Source organism: Lontra canadensis, unplaced genomic scaffold, assembly GCF_010015895.1.
Source record: "Lontra canadensis isolate GAN:19392208 unplaced genomic scaffold, GSC_riverotter_1.0 scaffold85, whole genome shotgun sequence".
Lineage (NCBI taxonomy): Eukaryota > Metazoa > Chordata > Mammalia > Carnivora > Mustelidae > Lontra > Lontra canadensis.
In genome coordinates this window covers 3035906-3054571 of record NW_022631079.1, presented here as the reverse complement: position 1 = coordinate 3054571, position 18666 = coordinate 3035906, and the positions used below count along the sequence as shown (strand labels likewise).

General features: G+C 38.4%; 1 protein-coding gene across 2 annotated transcripts in view; it reads right to left on the bottom strand.

Moving 5' to 3' along the window:
* Nucleotides 1-2124: 2124 nt before the first annotated feature.
* Nucleotides 2125-18666, bottom strand: part of MINPP1 (multiple inositol-polyphosphate phosphatase 1) — a 40562-nt gene continuing 24020 nt past the window's right edge. The window contains exon 5 of one of the 2 annotated variants that reach the window (XM_032883018.1): nucleotides 2125-2521. In XM_032883018.1, the coding sequence (XP_032738909.1) occupies nucleotides 2125-2521 (397 nt within the window). The remainder of the gene's footprint in view (nucleotides 2522-18666) is intronic. The other variant, XM_032883020.1, reaches the window with a different exon arrangement.

Sequence of the window (18666 nt, the reverse complement as noted above, 5' to 3'; positions counted from 1 at the left end):
ATTATATGGTCCTATTTTAATAACAAAATAAAATACCTCCTATAAAACTTTCATAGTCTAGGAGAAGTTTGTGAATCACATTATCTAGTTGGGGCGCCTGGGTGGGTTAAAGCCTCTGCCTTCGGCTCAAGATTGTGATCCCAGGGTCCTGGGATCGAGCCCCGCGCTGGGCTCTCTGCTCGGCGGGGAGCCTGCTTCCTCCTCTCTCTCTGCCTGCCTCTCTGCCTACTTGTGATCTGTCAAATAAATAAATAAAATCTTTAAAAAAAATTATCTAGTCAATATGTCAGACATCAAGTAAATTTGTTTTAAGGTCTTTTGAGATAACCCCCTTGAAAGAACTAGGTTCATTCAATTTTATACACCTATAGACTGAGTCTAGTGTTTGTTCACAAAAAGTACTGAGCAAGTATTGACAAGCTGACAATATTAATTTGTGACAATTTGTGATAAATAATCTGGATCAAGAAAGTCCTGAAAAGAAAACACAGCAGTTAAAATAAATCACCCATTCAAGACTAACATGATATTCAAGAATGGTTGTTTTCTAGAAAATTTTAAAATCCCCACAATACTGTTACGTTTCCAGAGTCAAGCATGCAATGGAATGGTGAGTACTGAATTTTATGCTGGTGGTTACCTCGAGGCTCAGAACACAAAAAAGACCTCAATTGTTCTTACTTGGACCTAAGTCATATGTTACAATGTTATTCTGATGAACAGGATGGTGCACGTGAATGCTTGTTAGATTATTCTCTTATCCACCCATTTAAAAATTAAAAAGAAAAAATTAGACAGCAGCAGCCCCTCGCGGGAACAATCAGCAGTGTATTGGTGCATCAGCTAATGACCTATTTTATGGATGTAATTCATCTGAAGAAAATGATCAACAGATGATCCATGCATCTTTTATAATTTTCAATATGTAGTTGTGATATTTCTTACTTAGATTTTTAATAAAATATATTTCCAAAAAAGAAGTGGCAATTTACTTGAGGAAATTTCTAATAGAAGAAAATTGCCTTATATTGCCTGATTTTGTCAAAGCTGCTTGAAGTTCCAACCTTTTACCATCAATTACTGATTGTAAACTGACACAGCAGAAAAGACCTGGAAGTAGAGTCACAAGAATTCTGTTTATTTTTACAGCAAACACTTTCACGGCATTTGACAAAACTCAGAAGTATCTCGTTGAAATGGGTTCAGATCTGTGAAACTAATCCAGCCAGGGTAAAGTCTTTACTTAGGGGGGAAAAAAAAAGAATGGAAATGTGATAACCAAGATACATGTCACGTAATAGCAAAATATAAAAATAGAAGCAAAGTGACAGAATGAAAAAAACTGTGAAGCAATGGATTTAAGAAACTCTGATTCTATCTGTCTTCCTTGTTGCTAATGGTCCTCTTTGTCCTCCATTGTTATAAATGTAAAACAGGTAAGATACTAAAGAAAGGCCTTGTAAGACTTACTACGAGGTTAACAAGAATTATTGAAAAAGTGTTCAAATACTTTATAAATACTATTAACAAAAATATCTATTTTATTATGCTTTTTGTCTTTAAGTGAAGCCGTCCTTTGAAAAGCACACTGTTTCTTAATATGGTTTCAAATCTTAACTAGACAGGTGTCAGCTTTCTTCCAAAGCGACAGTCCCAGCACCACACTACGTCTGCTGAAGACCGACGATGCCAGAGCTGAGCTACCTGAGGGAGAGACAGGGAAGGCCTCACAACTGGAAAGTTGCTGCACTCGGTCACGTAACAGATCATCCAAATGACATACGTGTGAGTCCAGCACTTTCAAGTATCACTTTGAAATCATACTCCATCTCAGTGTGAGATTTCTCATATAAACAGGAAGGATTTAATTTCTGTAAATGTTTGCAGGGCCAGCTAGTTCTTTAAATCAACTTTTTTCTCCTAAGAGAGCTGCTCCAGCGAAGAACAGTTTCTTACACGTCCGTGTTCCAGATTCAAAAAGAAATTCAACATTTTTCTGTGAAAAGACAGAAATACTCAAGTACTGTGAAGGCTCCCTGGAACCGTGGGTTGCCCGCCTATTCCAAGCACGTAATCACTCCCTCTGGATCAGGCCCCGATGGATGAGAACTGCTCTCCAGGCACTCAGAGCTCGTCAGCCGCGTTGTTCACCTTTGGTAATCCACAGTCTTCACTGGCATGGCAGCTCTGAAGGATGCCCTTGTAGTGGTCCTTCAGATCCTCGTACAAGGAGGCAGTTTCCTGGGAGTAAGCCAACGGTAACACCTTCTCATTCAACAGCATTTGCACTCGAAATTCCTCCTTAGGAGTCTTAGCATTTGTACAGTGGTAAAGCACAAATATTAGGTTCGAGGCGTAGGGCACGATATGGCCACTCCGGAACTTGCGATGCAACTGTTCCTTATAATTGTAAGCTGTTAGGGGCTCCTTGTCTTTGAAGTAGCCCATGAGAGAGAGCAGTGGCAGAAGGGTCTCTGCATGACCAAACTGAAGGATGACTGGAGAGGAAATTGGCTGAGACCTTCAAAAACAAATGGAGAGAAAGTATGTATATAGACTCAGGTCATGGAAGATGGTATCTACGGTAATGAGAAGCAGTGTACAATGCCCTCGTTTTTTAAATCTTTATATACACAAGTCAACAATATGATTAAAATTCTGTGTGGCCAAGAACTAAACTGTTTATATTCCGTTCGGTTCCGAATTCAGGATCCCTGCGGTACTGCGCATCCATCTAAAACACCGCACACTCGCTATTCTCTAGGTTCACAGACAGAAGAGAGTTTTTAATTAGGAGATTAAGGAAGCAGATGTGTATTTCAAAATTGTACTGCTTTTCCATGAATGAAACTGGGCAAACTGGCTCTTAGTCGATATAAATTATTCCAGGGAGGTCTTCTGAATGAACTGCAAATGCTATTTTATTTGCCTCTAGGAAATAAAGACAAGCAATATTCAATAAATCTCCTGGTTGGAACCCAGTCTGAACAGTGAACGGTAACTCATGTAATCTTTCAATGTTTTACGAGACCTGACTTGGGCACTGAATTTGGAAGACAGCCACGAAAGGGTAGAGATGCAACCTATTCTCACTGGTTTACTGGGTCTGTGGCTGGGAGCAGAGTTTATGCAATGGGAGAAGTACAACAGCTTTTTCAACACTGCAAGCTAAGTTACCTTTAATTCCAAGTTTTCTGGGGTTTTTTTGTTTTTCGTTGTTGTTGTTGTTGGGTAAAGCCTTTTTTAAAATAAGCAGCAGCAAATGACGGCTTAGTCTTTCCCCAACTTTAATAGGAAGAATATGACTTTTTTCTTGAACATAATTTGTAAATCTCTTCAACTACAAGTAACCATCTGACTTCCTGCTGCCATCCCACACATGGGACTATAAACTTAGCGCTGGGTTTTCTGGGAGGCCAGCAGAATCTGCATCAGAGTCCCCACAAAATACAGATGGAACTAGAGAGTAGGTCCAAAACTCACAGAAACATTTACAAATAACTGTAGGGAAAAGTTTTCTCATTGAATCACAAAGAGCCTCAAGACCTGAATATTATTATTGGTGTCTGTGAGGAAGAGTGCAGCGGGAAGCCACACAGCATGAGGACAGATCTAGTATTCATCTGGTGAGTACAAGAGAGGACTAGCACAGGCCTCTCCTGAGACTGTGGAAATCTAGTCCCTGTGAGCTCCCACAACAGCCACTCCAAGGCCCCATTCCAGGACTGAGGCCACAGACATGAGAAACTCCTAGGAGCGGGCTCTACACTGAGCCAGACAGGGACAGCAAAGACCAAGGGACAAGCAGGTCGGGATAAAAGTCAGGGGAGGGGATCAGAGCCAGAAAATCTCAGAAAGGCACCCAGCAGACTTCTGAACAGCGCATACACACAATACCGGAAAGGGAGCTCCATGAGTTTAGAAAAGCAATCTGAGGTCTTTATAGAATAAGAATCTGATTTTAAAAGATGTACACTTTTTTTTTTAATTTAATGTTTCTATTTAAGTCTATTATAAATATCTTCTAAAATCACTGTACTCCTCTCCAATTCAGAAAGGGAAGGAAGTATACATAGCCTGTGTTTTTGGCTTCAACTTAATTGTTTGCAACCTCTTTTATTATTTTTCTGTATCCTATTTTAAATGTCTCATTATTTCTGTGATCAATTTTAGCTAATTTCTTAGTTATGTGTGCTTTAATGGGAACATGTCTGTCAACAAAAATAGAAATTTATAAATAGGAAGTCAACTTGTATGCATAATGCTCATCCAAAAGGTAAACCTCTCTTGTACTCCACAATCCATTTATCAACTTTTTCAGTTCCTTCAATAAATTAACCCTCTCTGGCCTGTAAAAAAAAAAAAAAAGAAAGAAAAAAGAAAAAAGAAAAAAAGCAATCTGACATGAGGTCTTTTCTAATTGTTCAGGGAAACCAAGTTCACATTAAAATGAGCAAGAGAAAAGTAAACAGAAGAATAGGGAGCAGAAAAAAACCCCTATAAAAAATAAAAATAGGGACGCCTGGGTGGCTCAGTTGGTTAAGCAGCTGCCTTCGGCTCAGGTCATGATCCCAGCTTCCTGGGATGGAGTCCTGCATCGGGCTCCTTGCTCGGCAGGGAGCCTGCTTCTCCCTCTGCCTCTGCCTGCCACTCTGTTTGCCTGTGCTTGCTCGCTGTCTCTCTCTCTCTCTCTGACAAATAAATAAATAAAATCTTAAAAAAAAATAAAAATAAAAATACAGAGTACTAGGAATACATACTCAAAAAATACATAGAAGCTGTAACATACTATTACACAATCATCCACTATTCTGAGATTAATATTCTCTAAAAGGGAAATTTTAAAGACATTCATCAACAGGTGACTGTAAGCCCCTTTTCTTAACTGGTATATCCTAATTAGGTCATTTAAAGTATCTAAAACCTGTATTTATTTTCAAGAAGCATCCCTTTAGGCCCAAAGTTACAAAGCAGTATCATTCAGAACACAATTCTATTTGCTTTGACCTGCATAACTATTTTTAAATTTTGCATTATTTGTCAGTATATAAAGATAGGGTGATTTCAGATTCTTCACAATCCAAATTTTTCACTCCTCTTGAAACCCTGAAAGATCTGACAATATATACTTCCATAAGGCAATAATCAGCTGAACAGGAATCAGGTTACTCCAGAAGAGGACATACGGCACACTGTCTAACCAAGGATGGGTTCATTTGTTACTTGCCTTGCCTTTATGTATTTGAGCATACGCAAGTCAAAGCTAACAACAGCACTGTCACAGTGTAAATATAATGGAATTTAATAGTAATACAAATTAAAGAAAGTAAGTAATGTAAATATACAGTTAGTTGACCCTTGAACAATGTGGGGGTTAGGGACGCCAACCCTCTGAGCAGGCAAACATCTGTGTAGGCCCCATGCCCAAAGTGGGGCTCGAACTCACAACCCTGAGATCAAGAGTCACACAGTCTATGGACTAGGCCAGCCAGGCACCCCCATATATAACATTCTGCCTCCCCACAAACCTAACTACTGATAGTCTGCTGTTAACTGGAAGACTTACTGATAACATAAACAGTTGACTGACACAGTTTGTAGTTTTATATACTGAATTCTTATAATAAAGAGAAAATAAAATGTTATTTTAAAAAATCATAAGAGGAAATATATACACAGCACTGTGAATTTATTTTTAAAAATGCACATGTATGTGAACCCACAGTTAGAACTTGTGTTGTTCTGGCTTACATTTTAAGCCCTCCCACCAGAAGGAAGCAAGCTCAAAGCGAGGCACAACCCTTGGCCTAATGCCCACTACTGTGATCTAGGAGATCCAACAGGATGGACAAGAGGTCAGGAAGGACACAGCAACACCCCCGTGGTCTCAGAGAAAGACCTGACTGACAGACGAACTCCAAAAAACTGGGAGCAGGATGAAAGACCATATATAATACAAAATAGTCTAGTTTCAACAAGTTACATCAAAATGATCAATGAACTACTTGACATTCTTTTTTTCTATCAAGTCTTCAAAATGTAGTGCATACTTTACACTTAGAGCACATCTCCATTCAGACCAGCCCCCTTTTCAAGTGCTGAATAATGCACACGGGGCTGGTAGTACTGTTGCTGGTGCGGGATAGGGTACACAGCCACACGTTCTTAGACTTGGCGGCACTCAATCAAATACAGAAAGAGAGAAAAAAAGATACAAGACAAATAACAAACACACATAAAAACGTGTGCACTGGAGAAGGGGAAAAAACCAATAAGGCTATGTACAAATCATGAGAGAAGTTCTAGTAATTACATCCGAGCTACAGAAGAAAATTAAATTAGGTTGTGACCCAAATTTAAGTTTTTAAAATTAATTTATTTATTAAAGACGGAAGCCGCCCAAGTGTCCATCGATAGATGAATGGATAGAGATGTGTTATATACAAGTGATATAAACACACAATGGAACATTATTCAGCCATAAAAAAGGACGAGATCTGGCCATTTGTGACAATATGGATGGACCCAGAGTTTATTATGCTAAATAAAATAAATCAGACAGAAAAAGACAGGAACTATATTTCACTCATAGGTGAAATTTAAGAAACAAATAAACAAACACAAAAAAAGAGATTAAAATACAGACTCTTGAATACAGAAAACAAACTGGTAGTTAGTTGCCAAAGGGGAGGTGGCTGGGCATTATAGATGTGACAGATAAAAGTGATCAGGAGGTACAAACTTCCAGTTACAAAATAAATAAGCCATGGGGTGATGAAAAGTACACTATTAGGAATACAGTCAGTATGACAGTAATAACGTTGTATGTGTAAGTAAAATGAACGACAGCAATGACACGAGGGACAGGAAGGGAGAATTAGAAATATTTTATTACAAGGTACTTGCACTAACCATGAAGTGGTACAGTGTTATTTGAAAGTAGACTTAGATTAGTTGTAAAGGCGTACTGCAAATTGTAGGAAAAAACCACCAAAAAAAAAAAAAAGAAGAAAGAAAGAAAGGAAGGAAGACAGAAAGACAGCTGATATGCTAAGGAATGAGAGGAAATTGAATGATATAAAATGTTCAACTGAAACCACAAAAGGCAACTCTTTTTCAAGTGTGAAAGACAAAACAAAACAAAACAAAACAAAAAAAAACCCCAAAAAACCAGGAACAAAGAATAAGGGCAACAAATAGGTAATAGTAACAAACATGGTAGATATTAATTCAACTATATCAATAATCAATAACTATGTCAAAGTCAATAGACAAAATATACCAAAATTAAAAGAGATTGTCAGAGTGGATCAAAAACAAGGCCCCAATTATATGCTGCCTATGAGAAACCCACTTTCAATGTAAAGACACATACCAATTAAAAGTAAACGTGAGAAAGACAGAACATGCTAATTAACACTTATCAAAAGAAAGCAGGAATAACTAAATAAGTTTCAGACAGAGCCGACTGCAGAGCAAGGCAAGTTATTAAGGATGAAGAGGGATATTACATATTGACAAAGGGGTCAATACCCCAAGAATAAATAATACTCCTTAGTATGTATATATATGCCTCACAGAGCACAAAATGCATGAGGCAAACTGATACAAGTCCAAGAATAAACAGATAAACTCTCTATTGTTAGCTGGAGACTTTAATAACTCTCTCTCAGAAATGGTCACATCCAGCAGGCCAAAAATTGGTAAGGATCAGGTAAACTCAACAAGATCATCCATCAACTGGATCCAACCGACCACTATAGATGACTCCATCCAACAATAGCAGACTACACGTTCTTCTCAACCTCATATGGAACATTTACCAAGAGACCATATTCTGTGACATAAATTACATCTTAAGAAAGATTTAAAAGAAAGGCAATCATGCAACATCTGCTCAGTTGATGAAACTAGATCACTAACAGAAAGATAATGAGAAAATCCTCAAATACTTGGAGATTATACAACACACTTCTAAATAACATATTAGGTCAAAGAAGGAATCTCAAAAGAAATTTTAAAACATTTTGAACTAAATGAAAATGAAAACACAACTCATCAAAATTTATGGGATGCAGTGAAAGCAGTGCTTATAGGGAATTTTACAGTCTCTAATATATACATTAGAAAAGAAGAAAGACCTAAAATCAACTATCTAAGCTACCATTTTTGGAATACAGAAAGAAAAAAACAAATCAAATCCAAAGTAAGCAGAAGAAAATCAAATTAAAAATAAAAGCAGATATCCATGAAACTTAAAACAGCAACAGAGAAAAATCAAAAATATTAAAAACTAGTTCTTTGAGGGGCGCCTGGGTGGCTCAGTGGGTTAAGCCTCTGCCTTCGGCTCAGGTCATGATCTCAGGGTCCTGGGATCGAGCCCTGCTTTGGGGTCTCTGCTCGGCAGGGAGCCTGCTTCCTCCTCTCTCTCTCTGCTTGCCTCTGCCTACTTATGATCTCTCTCTGTCAAATAAATAAAATCTTAAAACAAAAACAAAAACAAAACTAGTTCTTTGAAAAGATCAATAAAATCAGTAAGTCTCTAGCCAGGTTAAGAAAAAGGAGGGAAGGCACAAACTACTCCTATCAGAAAAGAAAAAAAGATCACCACAGATTCTGTGAACACTAAAAGCATAATAAAGGAATATTATAAACAACCCTATGGCCACAAGTTTGATACCCTAGATGAAATGAACCAATTTCTTGAAAGACATAATCTGCCAAAATTAACACAAGAAAAAATCATCTAAATAAGCCTGTATCTATTAAGAAATTAAATCAGTAACCAAAAACCTTCCAAAAGAGCACTGACCCCAAAGGATTCACCAGTGTACTCTACCAAACCCTTAAGGAAGAAATTCTACCAATTTTCTACAAACTCTTGCAGAAAACAGAAGCAAACAGAATACTCCTAACCAGTATGACCCTAATACCAAAGCCAGGCAAAGATACTTAAAAAACTAAATATACACAACCAATATACACTAAGATAGATGAGCACAACAATCCTAAACAAAATGTTAACAAATTGAATCCAACAATGTATAAAAAGAATTAGACACCACAACCAAGTAGGATTTGTATCAGGTGTCAAGGCTGGCTCAACAATCAAAAGCCAATTAATGTAAACAATCACATCAACAGGCTAAAAAAGAAAAATCCCGTTATCAATAGATTCAAAAAAAGTGTTTGACAAAATTCAACATTCATTCATAATAAAAATTCTCAGCAAACTAGGAATAGAGGAAATTCCTCCACTGGATAAAGGTTATATAAAAAAAGCTATAGTTAACGTCATAATTAATGGTAAAAAAATGCAGATTTCCTGTTAAGATGAGGTACAAGTCAAGGATATCTCCTCTAACTATTGGTTTTCAACATCATACTGAAGTCCTAGCTAACACAATAAGAACCCCACCCCCGCCCCCACAAAAGGTGTACCTATCAGGAAGGAAGAAATAAAACTCTGGCTTTGCAGATGACATGACTATGTGGAAAATCCAAAGAATCGCCAAAAAACCTTCTGTAACTGATAAGCATGTATAGCAAGGTTGCAGAATACAAGATTAATACATAAAAGTCAAATGCTTTTCTATAACAACAATAAATAAGTGGAAATTTGAAATTAAAAACATTATCTTTTATATTAGTATCCCCAAAATGAAACACTGAGGTATAAAATAAAATATGTACAAGATTCATGCAAGAAAACTGTATCACTCTTACAAAAGAAATCAAAGAACTGAACTAATGCAGATATTCCCTGTTCATGGACAGGAGGACTCAACACTGTCAAAATGTCAGTTCTTCCCAACTCCATCTATGGATTCAATACAATCCAAATAAAAATCCCAACAAGTGATTCTGTACGTAACAACAAACTGATTCTAAAGTTTATACGGAGAAGCAAGAGACTCAGATAAGCCAACATAATATTGAAGAACAACAAAGTTGTAGGACTGACACTACAACTTTTCAAGACTTACTGTAAAGCTACAGTAATCAAGACAGTGTGGTCCAGCGAAAGTAGACAGACCAACAGAGCAGAACAGAGAACCCAGAAACAGAATCGCATACATACAGTGCACTCATCTTTGACAAAGCGAAGGCAATACAATGGAGCCATCTTTTCAAAACACGGAGCTGGAGCACTGGACATCCACGTGGAAGAAAAAATGCATCTAGACAGAGACCTTACACCCTTCACAAAAATTAAGGATCACAGACCTAAATGTAAAACTCCTTAAACATAGGAGAAAACCTAGATGACCGCTGGTATAGCAAGGACTTTTTAGATGCAACACCAAGGGCATGGCCAAATAATTAATTTAAGCTGGACTTCATTAAAATTAAAAACTTCTGGGGTGCCTGGGTGGCTTAGTTGGTTGGGCCCTTCTGGGTCCAAGATGCCCTTCTGCTCGGTCATGATCCCAGGGTCCTGCAACTGAGGCCGGCATCGGGCTCCCTCCTCTGTGGGGAGCTTGCTTTTCCTTCCCCACTTGTGCTCTCTAGCTCCCTCTGTCTCTCAAATAAATAAAATCTTAACAACAACAAAAAACATTTAAAATTAAAAACTTTGTCAATGAATGACAATGTCAAGAGACAATGTCAAGAGAATAAAAAGACAAGTCACAGACTGTGAGAAAATATTTGCAAAAGACATACCTGATAAAGGACTGTTATCTAAAATATACAAAAAACTCGTAAGACTCAAAAATAACAAACCAACCCTAAATTAATAAATGAGTAAAAGGCCTGAACAGACACTTCACGAAAAAAGATACACAGATGGCAAGTAAACATCCTGAAAGGTGTTCAACAACATACATCATTATGTATGAGATACCACTACACACCAATTAGAGGAGTAAAAATCTCGAACACTGACAATACCAACTTCCGACAACAGAAACCCTCATTAATGCCGGTTGGGGGGCGGGGAGCAAAATGTACAGCCACTGTGGATACAGTCAGTTTGGAGGTTTCTTACAAAATTAGACCTATTCTTACCATATAATCCAGCAACTGTGCTCCTTGGTATTTATGCAAATGAATTAAAAACTTACATCCACACAAAAACCTGAACATGGATGTTTATACTAGCTTTATTCATAACTGTCAAAACCTGGAAGCAACCAAGATGCCCTTTAGTAGGTAAATGGGTAAATAAACTGTGGTCCATCCAGACAATGAAGTATTAATCCATGCTTTAAAAAAAAAAGCACTATCAGGCCATCAAAAGATGTGGAGGAAACATAAATGCCTATTACTAAGTAAAAGAAGCTGATCTGAAAAGGCTATATATTGTATGATTCCAACAATATGACATTCTGGGAAAGGCAGAACTATGAAGACAGTATACATTTGTCCAAAGCCAGAGAATGTGTCACACCAAGAGTGAATCCCAATGCGAACCACAGACTCTGGTGATAATTATGTGCCAGGGGAGAGCCATCAGTTACAAGGAAGGGACCACTGTGGTGAGGCTGTCAACAGCAAGGGAGGTTGTGCTGGGGCGGATCTCTGGACTTACTGCTCGGTTTTGCTATGACCCTAACACTGCTCTAAAAAATAAAACCCATTAAAAAAAAAAAAAAAAAACCCAACAAAGAAACCAACTACTGCTATGGGAATATATGTGACCCAAAAGAGTATACTCCCCCTCCAAAGAGTTAATATAATCCCTCTTAAACAGCTGCTCAAGCTTATACCTGATTGCCCCCTTTTAAGACTTACTCACATTTCAATTTTCTTTGACAGAATTAAGTAGCATTAATGTTAAATGGAAAAACATATTGTATTTCTATCTTAAATTATATCTACACACAAGTGGGGACTTGGGATTCCTCAATTAGTGGACAGCTACAGAGCTGTGGAGTCTGTGTGTACACACCCACGGTAAGGGTTTTTGTTTTTTTAGGATTTTATTTATTTATTTGACAGAGAGAGAGGGGAACATAAGCAAGGGGAGAGGGAGAAGCAGACTCCCAGTGATCAGGGAGCCTGATGTGGGACTTGATCCCAGGACCCTAAGATCATGACCTGAGTCGAAGGAAGATGCTTAACTGACTGAGCCACCCAGACATCCCACAATAAGGGTTTTTTGTTTGTTTTTCTAACTCTAAAGACGTCAAAGTAAATACATAAGAGTATTTAAGGTCCAACTTTCATCAGAAGCCATTAAAGGTATGCGCCAGGTTCTATACAGTAAATCAATAATTTCTCTGAAGTTGGTTTCATTTCAAAAACACACTGCTCTTTGCTGTCTTATAACAAATAAGTCTTACAAGTGTTCTAGGCCTTCTGCTAGGAATTGATTTACTCGTTAGTACAGGCCCCATGGGTATTTAAAATAATCAAATCCCCAGCTTCCCCTTGAACACACCTAAGTCCTAAGGATGGCATAAGAACTTTTCTGGGTTTCATTCCCAAGCTTCTTCAAAGCAAAGCTGCTCTATGATTCTACCTAAAATACTGGCAACAGAAAATGGGTAGGAACATATGTGTCTGAATAAAGGAGTAAGGGAGCAAGTGTGTATGTTGGCATGGAGGGCCGGAATAAGAGAGAATATCATGTCCGGGAGAATAAAAAGGGAAAGAATGTTGGGCGGGGGGAATCACTTCTCAGTTTACTCAATTCTTAATTTAAAACCACCCCACATAATTTTTTTCAGAAGATTGCTACATTCCACTCTATGATCCCATGTAACTTTCTCTGTCATGACCATTCCATAAACAAAGTTGGGAGGTTCAAGATGCCATGAAAGGAAGGACCAAGATTTTAACAAAAGAATGCAATCTTTTGGTGAGAAGATATAAATGTTTTTTAGAGGAGGAACTGCCAGGGCAATCAGTAGTAAGGCACGTTCAATACCTACTGCACCTGTAGCTTTTACCTTTGGGGGATATAAAACCACTGAGCATCTTCCCAAAGGAATGGGACTTCCTCCCAGAGAAATGCATATGCCCACAAAAATATGAATCCAGCTGTGGGAGCTCAGACTCTCTAACGTCCCCAGAATTCCTCTCGGAACTGTTTTTGTTTGACATCCTGAGAACAGTCCACTAAACTTCTGTCCCACACTTGTCTCTATCTCCTGCATCAATCACATGTATCCTACGGAAGTCTAATGATTTTACCTTAGTGAATCTTATATTTAAAATGTCTTGACAGATTAATTAACATTTAACATTTGCATACTTAATTTCAAATTAATATTTCAGATGTCTTATAATTTGCTTTGAGCTTATTTTTCTTGCATCTTTCTATTCCTGTGCTTTCTATATTCTTTTTTTTTTTTTTTTAAGATAGTACTTACTTATTTGACAGAGAGACATAGCGAGAGAGGGAACACAAGCAGGGAGAGTGGGAGAGGGAGAAGCAAGCTTCCCAAGGAGCAGGGAGCCCGATGCGGAGCTTGATCCCAGGACCCTGGGATTATGACCTGAGCTGAAGGCAGACACTTAACAACTGAGCCACCCAGGCGCCCCTGCCTTCTATATTCTGATCCATTAACTAACACAGATTTCTACTAGTCACATTTCTCAAATTAACTTCTATCCCTACTTGTAGTGACTATTCCTTCTCTACAACTCTTACCAGAACGGTCTCCCAAAGAACAAGGAATACAAAGACATGAAATAGGACACCTTTAACTCTGCTTTCTTCTGATAAAAAGGCATTAAGCTTGGGATGTCACACTTCCCAAAACGTTACAAAAACCACTGTAAAAGATACGTACATTTTGGCTTAAAAAAAAAAAAAAAACAGAAAATGTAAACTATTAATGCAAATATAAGAAAACAGATGAGTAATCTGTACTAATATATATAGAAATACACAGTTGGGATCCTAATGTCTGAGGGTTGAGCTGTGGTCAAGCCCTCTCATTTTAAAGTAAGAAAAAGACAAGTGTGTTATGGATGCTACCTAGCAGGGTAAGAATGCAGGTCTCTGAACAGCTCCCCTCCCCTTTTACTTATTTACCCTTTTACTTACTTACTTTTACTTACATAAGTCCGTAAGGAGATCTTATCAAATCTTCAATAAAAAAATAAATTCAATTTGAAGTCTAAAATTATGTTGTTAAATGAGGATTGAGGACTATGTATGTGTTCAATTTAGGTAAAATACCTCAAGAAGGTACTTAAAAGTCATTCAAAAAGCTCAACCAGAAAAACTAATAATTGAATGTTTTTCCTCTCAATGTCCTCAGCTTAGATGTTTCTAAGCTCTTAATCCATGTTTCACACTCAACTAGTATTACACAAAGTGTATTTTTAAACATGATCCAAGAATATCCAATCAAGCTTTAGACAACTCACACAATTCCCATACTTATATAAGCACACATATAAACATGAAGTGCCAGAGACAGGAGATGCTCTGGGAAGAAAATTACCAGGAAAAACAAATACATTTTTTAAGTCTTCTAATATATCTGATTGAAACATCAACTCCAATGAGGCATTTGGAGAAGCATCAGTTTGACAGCTTAGCACAAACGTATAACTAAAATCACTTTAGCAATCGTTTTTTCTCAAGCAAAAATACAAAAGAAATAACTTCTGCTTCCAGCAGTTTACCTTCCTGCCTTCAACTCCTCTAAAGCCAGAAACAATAAATGAGACAGCAGTTCTGAGACACTGTACTAGGCAGAGCCCGAGTGAGGCAAGGTAAACCCTAAGGCCCTCACAGTTCACTGCCTAGTTTCCAGGGAGCAGCACAGCGAAGGGGAGCCCACAGCGAGCATGACAATCTTCCTGAGAACGAGAGACAGGACTGAGAACTCAGGGAGGCCACACTGGCTGGAGCTCACAGGGCAGCGCTCCAGAGAACAGACATGTACGGGGACTGCTCTCGAGCTTTGGGCGAGAACTATCCAAATCCAGGGAAATCACTGGAAAAGAACAAGTGAAAAAACTTTCCAGAGGTAGCACAGGGCCAGGAAGAGTCTGCTTCCATAAGCCAGACTAGGAAAACCTCAAAATGTACAGGGTACCAAACAGATGCTCTAGAGGAACTGCCTCCATAGTGGGGCAAAGTCAGCCCCCAAAAGACAGTATTACAAAAACAAAAAGGCAAACCACAGACCAGGAGTATCTATCTGTAAGACATAAATCTGAGAAAGGACTTATACCTAGGATATATGTAAAGAACTCTTCTAACAATAAAAGATGATAACCCAATTACAAAATGGCAAAAGGTATAAACAGACCCTTCACCAAAGTAAACAGAGGGAAGGTAAATGAGTACATGGAAAGACAGCCAAAATCAATAGTGTTTAGGGAAATGCAAACTAAAACTACCTTGAGAAGCTACGACACACCTACTAGAATTGTTAAAATTAAAAAGCCCTCCCTCATCAAGCTTCTGCCAGCATTGTGCAACAGCTGAGCTTTCAGACACGGATGGGAAGAGCCTGGCAGTGTTTTCAGAATGTAAACATCCCCTTCCATATGACTCAGCTAGTCCATCTTTAGGTCTTACCCAAGAGAAATGAAAAGCAATGTCCATACCGAGACAACCAAAATTCACAGCGGCTTCATTTGTTATAGCCTCAAACTGGAAACAGCTAAATCTTGGTCATAAGGAGAATGTATTAGCTAACTGTGGTGTATCTGTACTGAGGAATACTATTCAGTCCTAACAAGGAGTGAACTACAGATACCCACAACAACGTGGATGATCTCAATACCCATTACGTTGAGTAAAAGAAGACAAACCAAAAAATGTACACAAGCATAGAGTTCCATTATATAACAGTCCAGAAAAAAGATCATCTATAGTAACAGAAAGCAGATGAGGTGTGCAGACGGAGGGTGGGAAGAGCCACAAGGAAATCTTTGCATGTGACGGATATTTCGTTATCTTGGTTGTGGTGATGGCTTCATGCATACATACGCATGCAAAAACTCATCAAACTGTACTCTTTAAATGTGTGCCGTTTACTTTACATCAATAAAACTGTTTTTAGGAAATTAAAACAAGTATTAAGAGTGGATATGCTGAGGTTATGGAAAGAAGTCTTAAGTGACCAACCTCAAAGACTCCTACTCCCAAAAAGCCTTTACCAAACTCCACAGATCAAATTAATTCTCCTTTAGCACTTTTTAAAAAAAAATGTGTTTTTTAGTGTTATTACATAAATATCCTCCAAACTAGGACATGGGTTCCCTGAGACAGTAATTTAAATGTTTACGCTCTACTGCCTGCATAAACCACTGGAGTAGAGTCTGAGTAACACCAAAACCAGCACTTCGGAGAATGTGCTAAAATCTAGGAGAAAGATATTAGCCCGAATTGAAACTGTGGCACTAAGCATCAAGAAAAGTGTGAGGAACAGATGTAAAACTGGAATAAAACAAACCAACAAGACCACCACACAACCAGGTGAACAGATGGAGAAGGTGAGGGAGGCAGAGTCAAGCATAAAGCAGTCTGTGGCTTGGACGCCTGGGAGGATGTCAGATATTCCTTTAATGCGTACTGACCCCCACCTGAACCGCAGGCTTGTTCTCGGCACCGAAGAGTGAACACTGAAAGAGAGTTCCAGACATCACAGGCCTGCAGTCCACCGAGAGTCAGAGTCTTCCCAGGAGCCAGCTGGACACTGGAAACTGAACTCAGAGCCCAGCCAGGCTAGTTATATTTTTAACCTTTAGTTTCTTTAGACAAGCACTAACAGAGTTTCCTGCTATACCTACTTAGAGGCCATGGAACCCTGACTTCACAAAGAGAGCAAAACAGGGAGTTGAGGACTTAAAATCTGCACACATTGCTAAGAACATGAAAAGACCCAAATCCCCCCATTTCCCTGGGCTACATAATTGACCAAAGCAGCTGTTTAAAAATCACTTGTTGGGCGCCTGGGTGGCTCAGCTGGTTAAAGCCTTTCGGCTCAGGTCATGATCTCAGGGTCCTGGGATCGAGCCTGCTTCCTCCTCTCTCTCTGCCTGCCTCTCTGCCTACTTGTGATTTCTGTATGTCAAATAAATAAATAAAATTTTTTAAAAAAATCACTTGTTGCCACTACACGTGTATTTCAGTGCTGCCATCTTATGTTAAAATACAGAACTACACAACATTAAAAAGCCGTATCCTTACTCAACAGCGAACTCTGAAAATATCAAAAAAATTTGAGTCAATGAATAGGTAGACAAAAGTTAATGAGACTTTAATGACAGTAATGAACACAGCAGTTAATTCTGGTGTCGGAGAATACACATGATGAAGTGAAAGCTCTCACGAGGCTAGCAATTTCAGTTCAGAATGTAAACCTTATGTTATTTTTAAAATATTTTGTTTATTTATTTGAGAGAGAAAGAGGGAAAGGCAGACTCCCCACTGAGCAAGGAGCCTGCTATGGGGCTCAAACCCAGATCTTAAGATCATGAAGTGAGCTGAAGGCAGATGTTTAACCAACTGAGCCAACCAGGAGCCCCTAAACTTTACTTTAAAAAAGTAGGACACTTCCTGCTTATTGAATTCCTTATTGAATTCCCCAACCCAGAAAGATAAAAATACATCAAGAGAAGTAATGGGAAAGGGAAGAATAGAATAAAATCCAATAGGTCTCATTTCTTCTGTAAATCCAATCTGCTTCTTTTCAAGATTTTATTTCTTAGAGAGAGAGAAAGCAGGAGCAGGGGGAGGGACAGAGAGAGAGGGAGAGGCAGACTCCCTGCTGAGCAGGGAGCCCGATGTGGGGCCCCATCACAGAACCCTGAGATCATGACCTGAGCCAAAGCCACATGCTTAACCGACTGAGCTACCCAAGCATCCCCCAATCTGCTTTTCTAATCACAGCTGCTTAAACGGCAAAAGCTGTTTAAATTTGCTTAAATAATAGATGCACTGGTCTAAACTTTAATCTCATCACTGGTATGATAGTTCAAGAAAGAAAATAAAATTCCACGTCCCAATACTCAGCCAAAATGTTGACACTTGCCAATTAACATTATTTGCAACCTTCAGTTTCTCTGTGAAAGTAAAACCATGCTCTTAAAATTATGTTGAAGAAATAGAAACGCTGAAGACCATCTCTGATTTAATATTACTATAAAAAGGTAAACTACCTGTGCACACAGTACCATCTCGGTGTGGGATGGAGGAGGGAACAGGGAAAGCAAGGGTAGCCTGGGTACTGTAGAAGTAAGTGAAAGACATTTCCCTCAGACAAAAGCTCATGACAAAATATTGCTCGTATATAAACATACTCATTTACAGACTCTAATCCAAACACAAGAAAAAATTAAAGAGTCAGAAGAAAAAAAGGTTAATGTTTTGATGGAATAGATCAGAAAAAGTACAAAGAAAGAAAACTCTATTACAATCTTACTTGCGTGTGCTATGAATGATGAGGGAGGCTGTGCATGTGGAAGAGGGGATGGTATATGGGAACTATAACTTCCATCCCAAATTTTGGTATAAACTTTAATTGCCCTGAAAAACAAAGTTTATTAATTTTTTAAGCCTGTTACTCTGAGTTTATGTCAGTTCTCTCTAGAAGTACTCTTGGCTAACTGCTTACCCTAACTGTGTATAAAACCAGTCAGTACCAATCTGGGTTTGGATAGAAATCTGACTGAAGTCTCTAAATCCACTTGCTTCCCTTGATCTATTTAAGACAATTTAATCTTGATTCAGCTACATAAATTTTTTTT